The sequence below is a fragment of the Sceloporus undulatus genome, chromosome 9 (assembly GCF_019175285.1).
Source record: "Sceloporus undulatus isolate JIND9_A2432 ecotype Alabama chromosome 9, SceUnd_v1.1, whole genome shotgun sequence".
Classification (NCBI taxonomy): domain Eukaryota; kingdom Metazoa; phylum Chordata; class Lepidosauria; order Squamata; family Phrynosomatidae; genus Sceloporus; species Sceloporus undulatus.
In genome coordinates this window covers 6445194-6465769 of record NC_056530.1, presented here as the reverse complement: position 1 = coordinate 6465769, position 20576 = coordinate 6445194, and the positions used below count along the sequence as shown (strand labels likewise).

The following is a 20576-nucleotide window of genomic DNA, read 5'->3' as shown; positions in this document are numbered from 1 at the left end:
GACCACTCGAAGAAATACTGTTACAGGTAAGCAACCTGTCCTTTCCACCCTTCATTATAAAGGTAAAGGTAGTCCCTTGACATGAATGTCTAGACGTAACCGACTGTAGGGGGAGGTGCTCATCTCCATTTTTAAGCTGAAGAGCCAGAGAACTGCTCTGGTGGTCATGTGGCCAGCATGACTGCACTGAATGCTGTTAACCTTCTCACTTAAGTGGTACCTATTTATTTACTTGTATTTGCATGCTTTCAAACTGCTAGGTTGGCAGAAACTGGGACTAGTGATCAGAGCTCACCGCTTCATGCAGCATTGCTGACCTTCCGATCTTCTGATCATCAGAACTGGCATCTTAACCACTATGCCCCCTAATTTTTACCCTCCACTTATCCATGGGTCATATCAAAATGCATGATTTTGACCCTGAAACCTTCCCTTGACTTATACATGAGGTCATCTTGTACACGAGTATATATGGTATATGCAATTTTAAGTAACTGCTAGGCTTGCATCCTGATTCTGTGTTTACTTGGTTAAGTCTTCCTCAATTCAAGTTTTTTTTTTAAAACAAGAAGTATGTCATAATGCAAATGTCTTGACTATCAGATATAAATTAATCTCACCTTTTTCAGAATAGTGACTGCAAGGCACTGTTTTTGGTCAGTTTCCCATCCCCTGGGAATGTCATACCATCTGAAACTTTAAGCGATAAAAGCCTTTAGTGTAATCCTATGCATATATTTTCAGAAGTATGTTTGGCTAGTTTGAAGAGAGCTTCGTTTTTGAAGGGTACATAGAATTGCAGCCTATCAGTTCCTATCAAGCAATACATTTCTTCAGTTTTAAATTTTAGACTTCCAGGGAAGTAGCAACATTTCATCATTAGTCAAACAAGGGAAAGGAAAGAAGATATACAAAATGAATTATTAGCTTATGAACTTAGAAGTGGAACAATTAAAAAACGTTCAAAAGTGCTTATTGCTAGGAGAGTTGTGTAAAATGAGAGTACCTCTTACTTAATTTCAGTAGTACCTCAAAGGAAACCAGATAGGTTATTTTTAATTTTCATATATTGCTTCATCATTGGAAGCAACTGAAATTATATTTAACTACTCAAGACCTTAAGTTTTGCTCTCAGCAATCCTTTCTCTTCTACCAAGAGCTGTCATTTCAGTGTTTATTTCTCAAAAGCTTCTTACTGTTTTTTCCAAATGTTATTTAATGCGAGACTGTATTTGTGTCATGTTTGACAATTTCAATTCCTCATTAGTTAATCCTGCAAGAGATATTAATACAGGGGTGGAAAGCTTGTCCGAAGCTTAGCAAAACTGGTTTCTTTTTTAATATTTTTTTTCAAAATCCTACCAAATCCTATTTTGATTTGTGCTGTTAGAGAACTGGCATTGTTTATTGTGAAGTAGTCATATATAAAGTATGTTCTTTGTGGACTACCTTATGGCAGTGGCAGCTTCTACATTCACATCTGTGGTTTTTGACTCCCCACACTTCATTGTTCATCTGTTACAGTAGACTGTTAATTTATCTTAATGGAACCCAATGATGAACTGTTCGATAAGATGGTATTATCTGACTCAAGCCTGATCTACTCATATCCCTACCAGCTAGGAGTGACACACCATCTTTATTGCTTGAAATTCCTACATGAGCTTCCTCCTGGGACCATACTTTTATATCCCAGAGAGTGTTACCATTCATGTAAGTAGCCCTGGGGCAACTTTTTTAACAGAATCTTGGGAAGGAATATAATTTAGTGGAGGAGCACATGCTTTGCATGCAGAAGGTCCCAAATTCAGTTGCTGCCACCTCCAATTACAGAATCACTCCCACTTCTAACTAAAAGATCAATGTTGACTGCATAGTAAATTCAAGGAGGAAGTAGAAAGGAAAAAGCATGCATGAAGAACTGAAGAAGGGATGAATCACTTATAGGAATAGTGTAAGGAAACTAAAAGTTCAGAACTAGCTGAAACTGGACAGGGAACAAAAAGGTTTTTCCCCCCAGATAAGTTTGAAATGGAGCATGCTCAAAGAAATCATTCAAAGAAATGATGGGATTGCTGTTTAGTAAGGAGGGTAAAATGCTAAGAGATCACAACAAACTCAACACCTATTTTGCTTCCCCACCCCCCGCCCTGGCTGTATTGCAACTCTGGATTGCTAAGAATTGCAAATCAAAAGTACTGAAAGAACTTGAACCCTGTGAACCACTTGCCATCATTTTTTAGAAATCTTAAGGAAGGATTGAGGTGCCAGAGGATTGGAGATGAGCAAACTTTGTCCTTCTCTTCAGAGGGCAAAAAAGGTCAGCCTGACTTCAGTACCAGGCAGAATATTAGAACAGATTATAAAATATTTGGATGAAATGCAGTGATCAGTAGGAGCCAGCCTGGGTTTGTCAAGAACAAATCCTATACAGTGGGCCCTCCACATTTGCTGGGGTTAGGGGTGCAGGACCCCATGAAACTGGAAAAACTGTAAATAAAAAAGCCACTTTTTTAACCTGCTAGAACACCTCCCTGTGAATCTCTAGGTCCTCCGGTGGAACTCTGTGGTCAACATCCACTGGAAATTGACCATAGAATCATGATGAAAAACCTATAAATGCCTAGAGTAGTATTTTCTCTACGAATCTCTCGGTCCTTCAGCATGACTACCTACAGAGTCACACTGGAGAACCTAGAGAAAACATCTGCAAATAATAAAATCCGCAAAAGTCAGAGGCGCAAATGTGGAGGGCCAACTGTATATACAGTATTTTGATCAGCTCATTAGTTTAATGGGTGGGAGAATGTTATAAATCTCATTTATCTGGTTTCAGCAAAGCATTTGATAAGTCTCCCATATGTTGGTTAGCAAACTGATTAAATATGGAATGGTTGATACAACATCAGATGGATCCATTATTGGTTGGACTCAGTTGCTGAAAAGGACTTGTGCTGCAATCTTGGTCAGGAAAAGCACACACAAAAAAACCATGCTTTTGCTGCTGGCAAGATGGCGTCTGCAACTTCATCTGTTTCCACTAAGGGCCACTCTATCCCCAGGAGTTTCTCCTTTCTTCAGCAGAGTCTGGCTTATCATTACTAGACACTAGACATCCTTGGAAGGCAACCTATCTTCATAAAGAGAGAGAAGTCCAAAGAAATCACACTTCCTTGGATTCTGGGAGTGGGGAGAGGATGATCACCAGCTTCTCCCAGCTCACCCCCAGACAACATGGTCTTCCCATTGCACTCTGACAGGCAAGATGGGGAACTGTCCTTTACCAACCCCTACCCAACAAATTAGGATTTTGTCCCCCAGAAGAGCACTTTCACATCCTTCTGCATAAGGTCAAAAAGGTTTCACAGGTTTCTGATATGGCTGATCTGCTGTCTTCTACCTCTGAGAGTGTGACAGAAATAGGGGCTGGAGCTAAGACTGGGAATTCTACTGTTCCATTTCCTAATATTTTGAAAGAAACATCATCTAAAGGGGCTTCTAAGCCTTCCTTAGTTCAGAGTAATTGTTGTTATTATGCCTCTTTCTGATGTCATGTCCAAGTTGAAGACCCCTCTTGCAGATGCCCCATGGCAGCCTTGGTATCTGGACTGATTTCTCCTAAATGGCAATGAATTACCTGAATGTTCATGAATAGCTTGAATACTCATGAATTGCCTGAGGAGAGAAAGACCAGATTTTATTTATTTATGGGGTTTATATCCTGCCTTTATCCCAAAATGGAATTAATTTTGGTCTTTTCCCCCTCCTTTTTCTTTTTTGCACAAATCTCACGAGGCTTGGAGCTGCGTACCCCTTCTTTTTTGGGGGGTGGGTGGATGGGTATTGTTGAGTTCTTTTCTAGACAATGTGCTCATGGAAACAAAAGAAAAGGGGGAAAACTATGCCTACTGTTCCAGAGGGAAAAAATCTCCCATCAATGGGAGAAAATAATATCAGATGTATCTATATCTCTGGGCTGTTGTGTAGAATTTTGCAGTCCCTTTCATGATCACTTTTATATCCTTATGAACTTTTAGAAGCCATTCCTGGCTTCTCAAGGAATGGGCGCAGCTGGTACACAAGTTTTAAATGTGCGAAAGCACTCCTGGTCACAGCAGAGACCTGGGCCTCCAGGTTCAAAGCTGAGTCCTAGAGTACCCCCAAACTGTGAACCTGTGTCTTCAGGGGGAGTGTGACCCCATCTAACACAGGCTGGATCCGTATTCTTTGATCTGCCTTCCGACTGGCCAGGAGCACTTCTGTCTTGTCTGGATTAAGTTTCAACTTGTTTACTTCATCCAGTCTATTACTGAAGACAGACACTGGTTTAGGACCAGGACAACCTCCTTGGATTAAGATGGGTAGGAGAGTTGAGTGTCGTCTGCATATTGATGACACCACACCCCAAAAATGCAGACAACCTCTCCCAGCAGTTTCATCTATATGTTAAACAGCATAGGGAACAACACAGAACCCTGAGGGACCCCACAGGTCAATAGCCAGGGGTCAAAGAGGAGTCCCCCAGTATCACCTACTGGATTCGCCCCTACAGGATGGTATTGAGTCACTGTAAAACAATACCTCCAAGCCCCATCCCAGAGAGGCGGTTGAGAAAGATACCATGATCAATGGTATTGAAAGCCACTGAGAGGTCCAAGAGAAACAACAGGGACACACACACACTGTCCAGTTCCCTGTGTAGGTTATCCATCAAGGCAGTCAAGCTTGTTTCTGTTCCATAGCCAGGTCTGAAACCAGATTGAAATGGATCTAGATAATCCGTTTCATCCAGAAACCCCTGGACAAAGAGTTACTTTGTCTCTTCTCCCAGATCAAACAAGTCAGACAAGCACCTTTAGATATTGCAAGAGAGCATCTTCTCCAAATCTGCATGAAAGAGCCTGCAGGAGCAGTTCTTAGTCTTTTACTCTATTTTCTTCCTAGTGCCCAAAAAGAACAAGTCCTGGAGGGCCATTTTAGATCTCAAGAGAGTGAATTGGTTTATGCTGTAGAAGCTTTTTGAATGGGAACCTCCCTCTTCAATATAGAGAGGATTCAGATGGGGGACTTCTTGCCTACCTCAATTTGAAAGAGGCTTATTTACACATTTTGATTTATCCAGCCCACATTATCAAGGAGCTTATTATCAATATTGCACTCCCATTTGGTGTCATCGTTTCTTAGGAGTGGTGGTGGTTTTGGCACATCTTTAGTTAAAAAATAATAATAAATGTTTATCTATATTTGAATGATGCATTAATTCTTTCTCTTTCTCTCCAGCAGGGTCTGTCACCTTATTCTATTGCATGTGTTGACCATGCAAACTATGCCTCAGTTTACGAGACTTTGTTTCCTTCTCTTTCAGTATCTTTAAATTCATCTTACTATGTTTCACTTTGCCTGCAGCCAACCTGAACCATTCCACTGCTCTAAATAGCTGCAGTCCCCAGTGTGCCCTGAAATCAAACAGGGGCTCTAAAAGGATACATCTTCTACTACATGCTTGGCTCATGAGAGCAGTCAAGGCTGCTTTGTACAGTTTGAGCTGGCCTTCTTAGCCCATTGAAATGTTATCTCCCTTTTGCATTAAATTTATTGCCTCTCTTTTGGCTAGATCCTATTATTTGTCAAATTTCACATCAGCTATGATATCTTCAACGTTTAAGGAAACATTGCTTATCCTCTCCTAGTAATATACAAGGCAGAAGAGGCAGGCACAGTTTCACCATTCTTAGGCCCAGAAGCAGATGAAAATCCCTCCCATCCCCCCCAACTGCCACTGGCTTGGCCTCAGAGGAAGACAATAATCAGCTGTATCTGCTTGACTTAATCTCCTCCATTGCCATCTCCTCCTTCACTGCCATCCCCTTTCCTTGGGTGTCCTGTCTTTAAATTGTAAGTCTGAGGGCAGGGAACTGGTTTTTTTATCTTGTTCTTTTTCTTTTAAAGCACCATCTCTCTCTCTCTCTCTCTCTCTCTCTCTCTCTCTGTGTGTGTGTGTGTGTGTGTGCTTTGTTAAAACAAATAAAAAAATTGGCTAAGTGGGGAAAATACTTTCATTGCTGTATTGCTGACCATCCCTTTAATATTTCTGCCTTTTGTTTCTAATACTTGTATAGGTGGTCGGTTTTATCCAGCGTCTCCCTGGGTGCAAGGATCAGGCCCCACTCTTCCGGCAAGAGGTAAGTCAGTCCTGGCTGTGCAATTCTAATAACCAGCTGCAGCCACAAGAAATACAAAAGTGGTCCCTTGAGCTGCTGGTAGGTGGAGCCAGGTTAACTGAAAGGTCTATCAGGTGTATGAAGTGTTATCTCTCCCACTTAGTTTACCTTTCCCCTCCCCACATTATAGGGATGTAAATGGCCACTTTGCTTACTGAGGATGAGGATGTTGATGATGATAAACTTTATCTATACCCGTTCTTTATTTATTCAGTCATCTTTATATTGTATTTCCTTGGGCTAAGGCAGTGCTTCTCAATTATTTTCTGTCATGCCCCCCCTAGGAAGAAGAAAAATTGGTCAAATGAGCCCCCCTTTATGGAGCCTTGCGCCCCCCCCTGGGGGGCGCGCCCCACTATTTGAGAAGTACTGGACTAAGGGAAGGAAAGGAACGCTGTTGTTATTCTTATTTGTGTGGAATGCTTCAGTACATTTGTAATATCTTTATGCTTTTAATAATAATTAATAATTTGTTTTATTTATATACCGCTATTCCAAAGATCATAACGGTGAACAGCAAGTAAGCTAATTAGCAAGTAAGCTAATTTGCCCCCAACAGTCTGGGTACTCATTTTAGTGACCTCGGAAGGATGCCAGCCTGAGTTGAGCTTGGGCCCTTTGCTGGTCTTGAACTCACAACCTTGTGGTTTTGAGTGAATGGCTGCAGTACAGGCATTTAACCACTTCGCCACCAGGGCTCCTTTTGAAAGACACCCTCACCCATCTCCAGGTGGCCCAAGCATATTCCATACAGAATGGTATCACAGTAATAGAACCTCTTCTTTCTTTTCTCCAATTCAGAACTCCGATTTTCCTTAGCTACTCTTCATGAGGAAACTGCCACTATCCTGAAGGAACACTTTCCTACCCTCTGACCCCTGCTCACATTGCTCCCAAATACCTTCTTCTAAGTTCTTCCCAAAATAAGTGATATTAGATCATGTCCTGCCTCTATTTTGAGAAGCTCCAAAGAAAATAGAGTAATTTGTGGGTTCTGGGTAGTTTTATGTGTGAAGCTAGAAGTTGCATGGTTCAGGGGCTCTCCTTGTGGTTTGGACAAAATACCTTGAAAATCATGCCAAAAATATTTTTTTAAAAAACATTTTTGAGCAGGCAGGCAACTTTGGAGGTCTGTTAGGAAGCTACAGGGGCCACATGCTGCTTGTAGTCTGCATTTTGCACATCCTGTATATACAGGCTACACTTTGTTTATCTTGGTATAGATTATTAAAATTTTAATTGTATTGAACTGAATCTGAGAGATAGTATTGTTAAAAAGTATTTAATAAGTATTTATTTAACTGAAAGTATTTAACTAAACCAGCTGTCAAGTTTTCAAGGTGGGAGTGTTGCCCAAATGGTTACTCTAGCCAGGATCTTATAGTGGCAGACCACTTGTCTGATGGCCCATTAAGCAAGTGGTGATATTCATTCTGCACTTGCACAGGAATGCAGTGGCAGCAGGAGGCTATAATCCATATGTTTCTCGAATGCTTCATTTCCAGGGATGGGGTTGCTACTGATGCTGCATTTTCTTCCTTTTCATCGCTTTAAAAATAGTATTGTTTTTTAAATATTATTACAAAGAAAAGAAATAGAAGAGAAGCAGTGAAACAAGCAAAGGAAAGTTGATGGTGTATGAAGAAAGAGTAGACATACATAGATATAAGCTGACTATATTTTCAAAAACACGTTTTCCTGAAGCTGACATCTATAACATACATATTCAGTTATAGCTAAAGCAGTAAGATCTTCAGGCTGTTGATGGTGAATGTTTAGCTTTCCAAACCTGGTGTATAAATGTTTTTGCAAGAGCAAAGGTAGAAAGGCTCCAACATTAACCCTCAGTTAAATTCCACATTGTAACATAATTTTAAACAAAGATATCTATGGTTTTATGGCTAGTGTTTAAATTGTAACACATTGTGACACATCTAACCAAAAAGAATAACCACTGAACAGACTCATATCATATATTACAAGGAAATATTATCTGCATTACATGGCAAACATTTAGTTGAAGCAGAGAGTTTCTTTCCAAAAAGGATAGTCCAGTAAACACCTGAAACATCAACTTCTGCTGGACCAAAAGTAGTTTATGTCTAAAGAGATTTCTATTGATTCATTTAACATTATATTCCTATCCTTGCAGTCACTGCCATCACCATCTTTTTCTTCTTGCCACTGCCTCTACCTTTTTTGTAACCATAACTACATGGGCGGAGGTATATGATCTCAGACTCTGAGAACAAGAAAGGTGGCCAGCTCAGGCATGTATAATGCTGATTTCATTTACAGTCTTATTTTGCTGCACACCATCATTAGAAGAATCTTGTCAGTGTTCTTTAAATGCAAGGTTTTGTTTTGTTTTTTAAGTGCTACCATGTATTAGTTCCTTAGGTCAAGCAGCATTTAAATAATAGGGCTTTTTGTAATCTGTCCAGGAATGAAGTAAAAGTTGTACTTCTTAATGAGCAGAAGTGAAGAAAATGATGACTCAGTTTATAATTCTGCAAAGCCAGTTTTGATTACACATAGGCTTTTTCTGTAGAGAGCCAGTGGCACTAGTTTGGCCAAAATGGGACATTTGTGGGTACAGGCTTTTTATTTATTTATTTTGTTCTGCCCCAAATGCATGCACACACACGCATGGACACACCACCAGCAATCACAAATCACCTTCCTTGTCCTTCCCAGTTGCCAGCCCATTTAAAGCCCCATGCAACTAGCCATATGACCAGCAACTCGATCAAAAAAACAATCAACTGTTCTGTACAATACATCAGTGCACCCAGTGACATATTGGCACAACACAGTCATGGAGGCCCTCCATACATGCTCCTTCCCCCATAGCCCCCTATTAGACCAACCAGTTTGTTATTGTTCTTATTCAATCCATCGTATTGTTGGCAATCTGCTGTATTTGTTGTAATTTCATTTCATGGATTATGCGATGGGTTGATGGTGTAGTTGACCACTTGTACACATCAGCTATCCATTTGAGGGCAGGAGACAGGAAAAAAATATTTGGGCAGCAATGGTACTTGTGGCCTGCTGGCTGCTTCCTTCATTTTCGCACTCACTGGTGAGCAGCCTGCATGTCAGTGCAGTAGTTCACACTTTCTAAATTTATCTGGCGCAAACCAGGGATTATTTTTCTCCAGTCAGCACAGCCTCCTTTGGCCACATGCATCATTTGAACAGGTAGGGATCAATCTGGGGCAAAACTCCTTCTTATTGCTCATGTAGGTAACCCCAAAACGGGACATAAGTCTATTAAATTAATGAAAGAAAGAAAGAATTTGACATTATGTGTATATAAACAGTAAAAAGAGGTGAGTAGTTTTCCCTGACATTTTAACTAGCCCCTTGATGTGTTTCTTATTACAGTATAACTAGCCCTGTGTCGTAATTCCAGTAATAGCAAATAAGGGCTGTTAGGGCCTGCCTGTGCAATGTCATGAAACAGAGATGCATCTTGTGAGGAAGTTAGGCAGGTTCATCAGATATTAAATCAATTTTTTAAAAATGCCTTCTTCATAGAAATAAGACAGTGACAAAACTACTGAATTCTGCTGTAATACCCCATTAGCAGCAGTTGAGCAACCCAAACACTTCTTATTTGGTTACAAAAGTATAGGTTATGAAAATGAAAGTGCAGTCATCCACATCAACTAGATTGTAAGTGGTGGTGTGGTTGTGCTTTAATTTGCATTTTTAGTTTTATTAACTGAACAACATAGTGCAAGAAAGAACAAATTGTGTAAGCGATGTTAAAAGGAAACCATGAGGATTGGACAAACCCACGAGCAAATTATGGCCATATTCTAAAATAATCCTTCTAAAATAGTTAAGTTTTCCTAGTTAACAGAGTGAAAACAATTAAAGATCACATATAAAACCCCAAATCTGTCCATAGTATTTTATCAACATGAATGGCATTTAGTTATAATTTATTTTTGAACACTAAAAGCAGGGATGGAAATCCTGTGGCCCTTGAGATGTTGTTGGACTGGAACATTTCATTGGCAATGTTAGCTATGGCTGCTAGCACCTGCAGTCCCATAACATTTGGAGGGGTTTCCACCCTAATCTAAAGTATCTCAAGGGTTCAAATACTTTGCAGCCCCCTTCCATTTTGAAGAGACTTTGTTGCACATTCTTCCTATTTCTGGAAACCAAGCATCAAGGAAGGTTAAGTTGTTATGAGATAATGTGGACACAGAACTAATTGAATGAGCATCTTATTTAGCTAGATACCAACTTTTTAATGCATGCAAGACCTTTTCATAGATTTCAGTAACTTTAATCCTCTTTAAATACATTTGCATAAGCTTTCATTTAGGGGACATTAAGCACTTGACCTTCAGTATATTTCAGCTGCAGTGGATCCCAAATGAGTACCTCCGTTGGACAATGATAATGCTGATATTTGTTATTAATTTTTTAATATAAGTTCTTAAATAGAGAGATTTCGTCACTATTTTCATTTTCTTCCTTCAGTATCCCTTTTCAAATGTAAGACTTGAAGTAGCAACTTAAAATATGTCCATAGGTGATCCTGCTTAACCAAATCTAATCACAGTCCACCACTGTAATATTTGCAGTCTTAGAGTGCAACTGTTACCAGTGTAGATCCCCTGCTGACCCCCTGTCTTCAACTGCTTTGCTTAGGTCCTGCAGACCTCAGGCCCATGGCCTCTCTGATTGAGTCTAACCATCTGGCTTGTGATTTTCCTCTCTTTCTCCTACCCTTTATCTTTCCTAGCATCACTGTCTTTTCTAAAAGAGATAGATAGTCTTTTCTGATTAATCATGCCTTGTCATTATGTGGCCAAAGTATAAAGGTGTCACTCTTTTATGTATTTTGGATTTTGTTGTATTTAAATGTACAGTAGTTTTTTCCATTCACATCTTTGCAATCCATAACCCTGTCAAAAGGATCCACTAGTAAAAGTACTGAAGAATGTCATGTGAGAAAAGGGCTACCAAGGGTGTACCTATGCAAACATAGTGTCATTATGCAAAGGGAGCTTGTAGTATCGTTGAAACTAAGGAAGAGGAAGAAGTTTGTAGCATAAGTTTTTGTAGAGTGAGTCTACATCCTCAGATGCATGGAGTGAAGTGCCTATGGACAGACATTTATATAGTCAGCCCTCCATATCCATGGATTAGGCACAGATTAAATCTCCATGGTATTGCGGGGCCACTCCGACTGGAGAGGGGTTGGGTAGGTATCTCCATGATGGCGAAAGGAGGCAAGGACACCTGGGTGAATGCTCAACCGCTTTATTCTAACAACAACTGTAACACTTTCAGTTCCCCATGTGGTGAACTAGTTACTTCACTGCCCATCCACTTAGAATCATAGAATCATAGAGTTGGAAGAGACCACTAGGGCCATCCAGTCCAACCCCCTGCCATGCAGGAAATCCAAATCAAAGCATCCCTGACAGATGGCCATCCAGCCTCTGTTTAAAGACCTCCAAGGAAGGAGACTCTATCACCCTCCAAGGGAGTGCATTCCATTGTCGAACAGCCCTAACTGTCAGGAAGTTCCTCCTAATGTTCAGGTGGAATCTCTTTTCCTGCAGCTTGCATCCATTGTTCCGGGTCCTGTTCTCTGGAGCAGCAGAAAACAAGCTTCCTCCCTCTTCAATATGACATCCCTTCAAATATTTAAACAGGGCGATCATATCACCTCTTAACCTTCTTTTCTCCAGGCTAAACATCCCCAGCTCCCTAAGTCGTTCCTCATAGGGCATGGTTTCCAGACCTTTCACCATTTTTGTCGCCCTCCTTTGGACACGCTCCAGTTTCTCAATGTCCTTTCTGAATTGTGGCGCCCAGAACTGGACACAATATTCTAGGTGGGGCCTGACCAGAGCAGAATACAGTGGCACTATTACTTCTCTTGATCTAGACACTATACTTCTATTGATGCAGCCTAAAATAGCATTGGCCTTTTTAGCTGCCGCATCACACTGTTCACTCATGTTCAACTTGTGGTCTACTTGGACTCCTAGATCCCTTTCACACGTAGTTTCATTCAGCCAGGTGTCACCCATCCTATATCTGTGCATTTTATTTTTCCGCCCTAAGTGCAATACCTTACATTTCTCCGTGTTGAATTTCATTTTGTTAGCTTTGGCCCAGCTTTCTAGTCTATTCAGGTCATTTTGAATCTTGATCCTGTCCTCTGGGGTATTAGCTATTCCCCCTAATTTGGTGTCATCTGCAAATTTGATAAGTATGCTCCCAATTCTGTCACCCAGGTCATTGATAAAGATGTTGAATAGCACTGGGCCCAGGACAGAGCCCTGTGGGACCCCACTGGTCACTTTTCTCCAGGATGAAAAGGAGCCATTGTTGAGCACCCTTTGGGTTCGGCCGGTCAACCAATTACAGATCCATTTAACAGTTCCTTTGTCTAGCCCACATTTTACAAGCTTGTTTGCAAGAATGTCATGGGGAACTTTGTCAAAGGCCTTACTGAAATCAAGATATACTATATCCACAGCATTCCCTTCATCTACTAAGCTGGTAATTTTATCAAAGAAAGAGATTAGGTTTGTCTGGCATGACTTCTTTCTCTAAAACCCATGTTGACTTTTTGTGATTATAGCATTGCCTTCTAGATGTTCACAGACTCTCTTAATCAGTCTCAGTATTTAGAGCTTTGGGTCTAACCCTTCTTCTTCCAGCTCCAACTCGACTCACACCTGGGGCCCTGGGCGATGCCCCACAAGCCAACACTATCCTCAAATGTCCCAGCACAAAAGGGGTCTGGGTCCAATTACTGGGTGACTTTGATAGGGCCCTTCGTCAGCTTCCAAGGTACAGTGGTACCTCGGGATACGAAATACCTAGGTTACGAAATTTTCGGGATACGAAAAAATCCCATTGGAAATCATTGTTCCGGGTTACGAATGTTTTTTCGGGATACGAAGAAAATTTTTGGTGCTTTTCGGCGCTTTTTCGCACGAAACGTGGCTTTTCCCCATTAGCGCCTATGGCAATTCGGCTTACGAAGGCTTTTCGGGTTACGAAAGCGGCCGCGGAACGAATTACTTTCGTAACCCGAGGCACCACTGTAGTGGGGTGGATGTGGTCAGCGAAGAAGCCCTCTGTGCAGTGTTCTCACTCCCACTACCTCCCCGCCTCTCTCACAGGTGTTGTTGCGCTATATCGGCCGTCCGAACATCTCGAACTTCTCATGCAATCACCTCTTCATACTCCATCGCCTCCTTCCTCTCCAACGTCTTCCTTGGCTCCTCCTCCCCCTCTTTGCCTTCCCCTTCCCCTTTTCTAGCCTGCGCCCTGGACACCGTCCCTAGGCCCGCCCCTGTCACAGCTGAGTCTCCTGTTTCGGTGACCTTCCCTTCCCTTGGGGTTTCTCCAGGATCCTCTTGTCCCCCATCTTCCCATGTGGGACCCCAACCCGACTCCTCCCCATCATCCTTCTAGGAATGACCATATAACACTGGTCTTGAAGTCCCTGCACTGGCTGCCTATTAGTTTTCGGGCAAAGTACAAGGTGTTGGTGATTACCTTTAAAGCCCTACGTGGCTTGGGCCCAGAGTACTTGAGGGAACGCCTTCTTCCCTATTGTCCGTCCCGCACACTAATGTCCTCTGGAAGAAATCTACTACAGCCAAAAAAATCTAGGCTAAGATCAGTTTCCCAGAGGGCCTTTTCTATTACTGCTCCAAAACTATGGAACGACCTGACAGAGGAGATCCATCATATTTCCACTCTGACAGCTTTTAAGAAAGCACTCAAGACGGATCTCTTCCGGCAGGCCTTTCCAACTTAGTTACCCTCCCCAGATACAGAGATATTTGCCCCCTCATCTGTCTATTCTTCCCTGCATGTTTCTGCCTATATTTTTTGTTTAATGTTTTTAACGTTTTTATACTATTACTGTTTAATTCAGTTTTAGTACTGGGAATGAGGGAGAAGGTAGGTCTAGGGTTTGATTTTAAAAAAAAACCTCTTATTGTAATTTGATGTATTTTACTGTTGTAACCCGCCCAGATTCTTCGTGATTGGGCAGGCTAGAAATAAATCTCTATTATTATTATTATTATCATCATCATCATCATCATCATCATCATCATCATCATCATTCACCCTCTGACACATGGCTTTGAAAATATTTGGGGGGAAAATTCCAAAAGGAACATTTAATTTTGCTATTTTATATAAGGGACTTCATTTTGCTATATCGAGACTTGAGCATCCATGGATTTTGGGTATCCATGGGAAGGAAAGGGGTCATAGAAACAAACCTCAGCAGATACCAAGGGGCCAATGTACCAATGAATGGGTCTGACTAGTAACAGAAATGCCAAACTGTAGGTATGGTAATGGGGTGACAAATTCAGCTTTAGCAACGGCTATAAAGGGTAGTAAGGAGACAAAAATGGGAATGGGATAAAGAATTTGCCTAAAACCAAGTTAAGTAAATAAACATGTGAACAGTGTAATGAATTCTTGGAGTATTATATGATATTGGCTCTAAGCCAAATTAAAAATGAAATAAAATGGATGTGAGATCCTAATTGTGTCTGGGAAATTAAGTAGTGTTAATTTCACCTCCATTTCTAAGGGATTCCTAGGTGTTGCTATTGGTAGGGAGCCAAACTCAAGCAAACTTACTTGTGTAGTGTACCACGAAACTATTGTGTTTTTTTTTCAACCCACTGTCAATGGAGTTCTGTAGTTTCTCATTCCCTTTGAAGCTTTTGTTCAGGGACTGATGTTCTGAGCCCCAAGAAGGAGTATCCAAGGGGTTTTTATCTGACTGTGTTGCTTATTATCAGTTTCAATGCTTTTGTTTTACTGTACTTGTTTTACTGTTAAGCATACAGAAACTGTTTTGTCCCAACTATCAAGTAACATGCAATTTTTCTGTTTCCACCCATCAGCAGATTGATGGTGAAGCCTTCCTTCTCCTGAATCAGTCAGACATTGTTAAAATTCTCAGTATCAAGTTGGGGCCTGCATTGAAAATATACAATGCCATCCTCATGTTCAAGACTGCTGAAGAAGACTGAGACATCTCCTCCAAGACCAGACTGGGTCAAGAAGTCAGAACTGGGAAAGCCTGCAAAGAACACTACAGCAGCAAAGAACCCAGAGTCTCTGCTACTAAATATTGAAAAGACTGGCAACTTGGAAAGGCTTTAGCCTAATCACATTTCAGACTGTTTTGGGTGAAACCTAGTGAAAAGATCCTGAAGAAGTATGGTCTCTTTTGCCACTTGGAATAGATTTGATGGTTTCCCTTCTAGGAAGAGATTATTATTTTTCTTATTGAATTTAAATATTTTAATAATGATCTTTTGTAAAGATCTTGATGACACCTCCAGTTCTAAAAGGAGTCCTGGGTGCTGCTGTTGGTAGGGAGCTAAACTCAAGCAATCTTACTTCCCCTGTTGACAGTGCCTAAAATGGAGCTGAACCTATAACTGGTATATTTGATAGATTCTGTGTGTGCAGAGCTTGGAGGTGGGGGCATAAGAAAACAAGGGAAGGGGGAAATCTTGCAAATCAATTCCTCATGGAACATCTTTGTTTTCCCAGGCTAGCTTTCAACCTGGCTCCTTCATTTGTTTCTTTTCAGCTGTCCAAACAGTGACAGTTATTTTCTTTTTCTAGCAGCACTTGTTGGGTTTGAAGCAGTAACAGAAATAGGGTCCAATTCCATATATGTTGGTTTTCTAGTTGTTAGTCCTGCATTGTGAGCTGATTTAAATATTTAATAAAGGCTACTGGAGATGGTCAGAAGGTAGGCATGTAATTTCAGTGTAGCAGAGTAACAAGTCTATTTCTTTCTTTTTTAAAAAAAATTGCTTCCATCTTCCTGTGGTTCAGTGCAAAGAGAGTATACAGATGGGATAACATCCAGTTCTGTCATGATTTCTTTTCCATGAAAGAATCCTTCGGAGATGCTTTATTTTGAGAGCATAGTGTATCTAGCTTGGATCTTTCTTAATTTTAAATACAAAGCAGTTAAATGTACAGGTCAGTCAGTCAATCAATCTTTTATTGTATTTGACTAAAAGCCATTACAACTTGATTAGAACAAAAGCCACATTAAAATCCAGTAAAGAAAATATAGCTTTACTTACTTACACAGAGAGAGAGAGAGAGAGAGAGAGACCTATATATATGCAACATCATATTAGTGAATCCCCTGCACAGCGTACAGGTAACTAAAATACTGCTGTCCTGCATACACCGTTTGTTTCAGTAGGATTTAATATATGTACCTCTAAAGCCCTATTTAAATGAAGTAAATGGAGACTACATGGTAGCAGTACCTGATATCCTAAGCATGCCACTTTTGTGTTTGCGCTGTTAGGTAGACCCAAGAACTGGAAGGTTCAGCCCCAGACTGCTATTGTATTTTCAGCCTTTGGAATGATATCTGCCATCTCTGCTGTGCAGGGGTCTATTCTATATTTGATTTTGTTGAAAGACAGTGCACTGTTTGACTGCATGGAGAAATAAGAGAGGGGGGGTGCTGTGTGCCAAAAGAACATGAAAGACAGAGAGGAACAAGGATTCTGGAAATAAAATTGGTTTATCTGTAAATATGATTCCCTTATGCTTGCAGCACATAATGGCTAAGTATTTTGCATCTTTTTACTGTCACATCTGTACCCACTTGCACTATATGGCAACATTAGAATATAGGCAAACATTACAGCTACCTCCTTCCCTGCAAATACAGCTTAGAACTTGGGAGGGAGACACACATTATTCTTTTGTTCAGGCACAAAGAAATTTATGGATTTCTCCAGTAACCTCTGTCTGTCATGCAAGCACATCAAAGTGACTGTTCATACACTTTTGGGTTTCTGGCTGATAAGAGTCACATGGACCAATATTTCCCTCTGACCAAAGCAGAATAAGTCTTCTATTTATTTAATGTAAAGCCATTAGTAGTGTTGATAAAATTTAAGTGAGTTAAAAGGGCAAAATTTCTGTCAATGTTATCCAGTCACTGGCATGCAGAATGTGAGCTGACAAAGAACCCCTTTCCCCCCTGTTGCTCATTGATAGTGTAGTTGTAATGAATTATCTCTCAACTTTTGCTTCTTATAAGCAAATGGGTTAGATTAAAAGAAGAATGTCTCTTCTTTTAATCTCCCTACTTGAGTCTTCATAACCTTGCCAAAATCAAGGTGATATAAAACTTGTAAATAGTGTACAATCCAGGCTACTGAATCTGAACTCTATTGAATAAATCTTCCAAGGCACTATGTCTTATAGCTTTCTATTTTTGTATAAGAAGTTAAGGAGTTTAAGTCTTCTGTACAGAAGAGGCATCACTGAAGGAGCGTGAAAGAATCTTGGGAATCAGCAGAAGATGGATTGTCACCTAGAATTGGATATAGCTTTATGGTTCTGGGTAAAAGAAACATTTAAAAATACATTTCTAATGTGATATCAGAATTGCCAAAGGGCATCTTCTTAATTTTCCTGCAAGATACTTATAGGTGAGGAAAAACACCTTTTGTAGCAATGAAAGTCACATATACAGTATACAGCTGGGTAGCACATTAACAACAACAACAATAATAATAATCATAATAAAATTTATTTGTATCCTGCCCCTCTGAGAACAATCGGGGCGGCTAACAAAGTTAAAAATACACAACATATAAAATGCCTTTGACCCTCTCCTCCTTAAAACAGTATTAAATCCAATGCAATACTTTAAAAAAACAGGACAAAACAACAACAGCAAACAAACATACAAGTTAAAAACTGACCAGAAGGTTAACAACATCAGAGCAGCAAACAATCAGTGGGAGCAGCAGTATCTTTCCCAGACATTTTTCTAAGGCTGGGTTCTCTATTCTGGGAAGGCCTGCCGGAAGAGATCCGTCTTAACAGCTTTTTTATCCATTAAGAACAATTTTTATTCATTGCAAGGCAGACTTGTTTAAGTAGACAGTGTGGAAGGAGGCTTCTTGTGATTTACTCCTAGGTTTCTGACCTTAGTCTTCTGACAACTTCATTCAGTTCCTAAACACAGCAGCATCCTCATGGGACCCTCATGTCACTTGGAAGTTGTCAGTCAATACAAAAAAAGTGAATCCTGGCAATCCAGAATGATCTGACTGAGCATTATTATGTTGTAATGGGAGAAGATAGCAGTTGATAGACTTGTGTTTCATCTGTATTAATGTCTGTCTGGACAATCCAACCAGATGTTAAACTAATAGTTTAGTGGGTAATTTCTTACTTGCCAATGATTATATTCAAACATCTCAGTGCATATGTGAGGAAGCTATTGTTTTTTCTTTTATTTTCAGTATGAGTTCATTTTTATAAAGTTGTGTTCCAAATTTATCTACCAAAAGGAAGTTTCAGGGACATATCTTTTTTCCATTTTCAATCATATTGAAGAAATCATGCAGGTTTTATGCAAATGATTTCTTGCCTCTAAACCACAAAATTAGTATACATTGAACTTGTACAGAAAACAAACATATGTTTAATCTTTAAAAGCAAAAAATTATTTAGAGGAGTGAATACAGCAGACAAAATGAAGCTACAAATTTGCACCAAACAGGAAGATTGGCACTGTTATAGCCTTAACCTGCTGATGGAGCTGGAAAAGAAACAGGACTGACCACTGAGACCAAATCACAAACCAGGATGGGAAATCACAGAAAAGGGAAGCCCAGGTAGCTAAAGTACAAAAATATTAGTTAGCATTGCACATTTGCTCAAATCTGTTAAATGATTTTGCAAATATTTGCTTTCTAGTCTCTTACTTGGTTCTGATATCTTCCATATCTACATGGGACTGAGCTAACTGAAAAGTTTGCTACAATATTGTAGTTTTGATATTATTTTTACCAGCACATTAATGGAAAAGTGTTTACAGTTAGCAGTTTACAACTGTTTAGGCAGTATGAAGCGGTATATAAATGAAGCTTGGGTTTTTGTTTTTTTTTAATCCTGCACTGGAAAAGATAGTATAAGAGTCACAATGAAAGACACAAACCCACTGGCCGTCAACCCTTTAACCAAATGTAACTGATGATTTTGTCCTATATTCCCACTATCTTCAGAAGCAATATCTATTAATAATTCTTTTGGGCATTTTTACATTATATCAATCTTATGTGAATGATTAGATGATTTCTTGCAGTGTCTCAAAATATTCTTGAAGAATATGATGAGATTGCTTATCCAGACCTTTACTGTTCAATCTCGTTGTCCGTTTGAAGAATGGACATGTGGAGACAGTACCAGAAAAGGCTCTTCTAAAAAGTCGATGCTGCTTGATCCAAAGATTTTTCATGTAAGTCAGATAAAATATTTGTCTTAAAGAAAATCCATTTTATTCATCTTTACATATTAACTGTAATATCTTCCATAAGGAGTTTTCTTCGTATATCACCAAAGCAAAGAAATTCTATTCTGAATATTTCTGCAGTTTATGTATTGTATTGTGCCTTTCTCGTTTAGAAAGACAAGTTTGACCTCCCCCCCCCCCCCCTCTCTCTGTCTCATCAAGGAATATTTGTTAGACTTTTCCATGCCATCACAAACTATCATTCTCATAATCCAGCATTAGTAGATTTCAGCTCTGGGTAATGAATTATATTAGGAGCTGCATAGAAGAGGCCAGTGACAGTCGTCGCCACATTTGTTACAAGCAAAGAGCCTAGAGGATAAGCAAATCTGGCTGCAAGACTTCCTGCATGCTGCTTCCATGCCCTGGCAAGGGATTTATGCCAGAGAAAGCTTTAAAGTTTTTGACGTTCTCCCATCATTTGACAGTGAGTGAGTTTATTTTAGAAATGTCCTATTATTTGAATTAGAGATGCATGCAAAGCAGGGAAGTTCATGGTGGAACTTTGATTTTCAGTTTTTGAAATTACGTTATTATTTTCCTACCAATTCTTTTAAAGGCCTTGGAATTGTTTTCTATGTGCTTTGCTTTGGGGATATTAATAAAATGTGATGTTTCAAAGTACCACTTTTGACTCGGCTTGCTCTGTTAACCAGTCTATCCTGTCTCTTTGAAGGTGTAGGCTTCATAATGTTCACAGCACTTCTTTTCCTCTAGTATTACCTACATCCCATATTTACATTGGCCAGATTGAAAACACATGCTTGTTCTCAACATGGGGAGAATTTTGTTGTACCTGTATTCCATGTAAGTGTGAAGGTGTAGCAACTTCAATCCAACACTAACCTAGTTTAAGAGTGAAACAGACAAAAGATAGCTGGCATTTTTCTTGTTTTGCATTTAGTGTTTTAAAATACTAAATTCTTTCCATACTAGAAAAGAAGAGATGTGCAAATTTTGGTTCCTCTCCC

At 39.9% G+C, this 20576-nt stretch overlaps 1 protein-coding gene across 2 annotated transcripts in view; it reads left to right on the top strand.

Annotated features, from left to right (window-relative positions):
- The window catches only part of LOC121915446 (lethal(3)malignant brain tumor-like protein 4), a 101732-nt gene extending 81503 nt beyond the window's left edge, over positions 1-20229 (top strand). For both annotated transcript variants that reach the window (XM_042439745.1, XM_042439746.1), the window contains exons 21-22: positions 6120-6182; positions 15152-20229. In XM_042439745.1, coding sequence (XP_042295679.1) covers positions 6120-6182; positions 15152-15280 — 192 coding nt within the window. In that variant the 3' untranslated portion in view covers positions 15281-20229. The remainder of the gene's footprint in view (positions 1-6119; positions 6183-15151) is intronic.
- Positions 20230-20576: the final 347 nt, after the last annotated feature.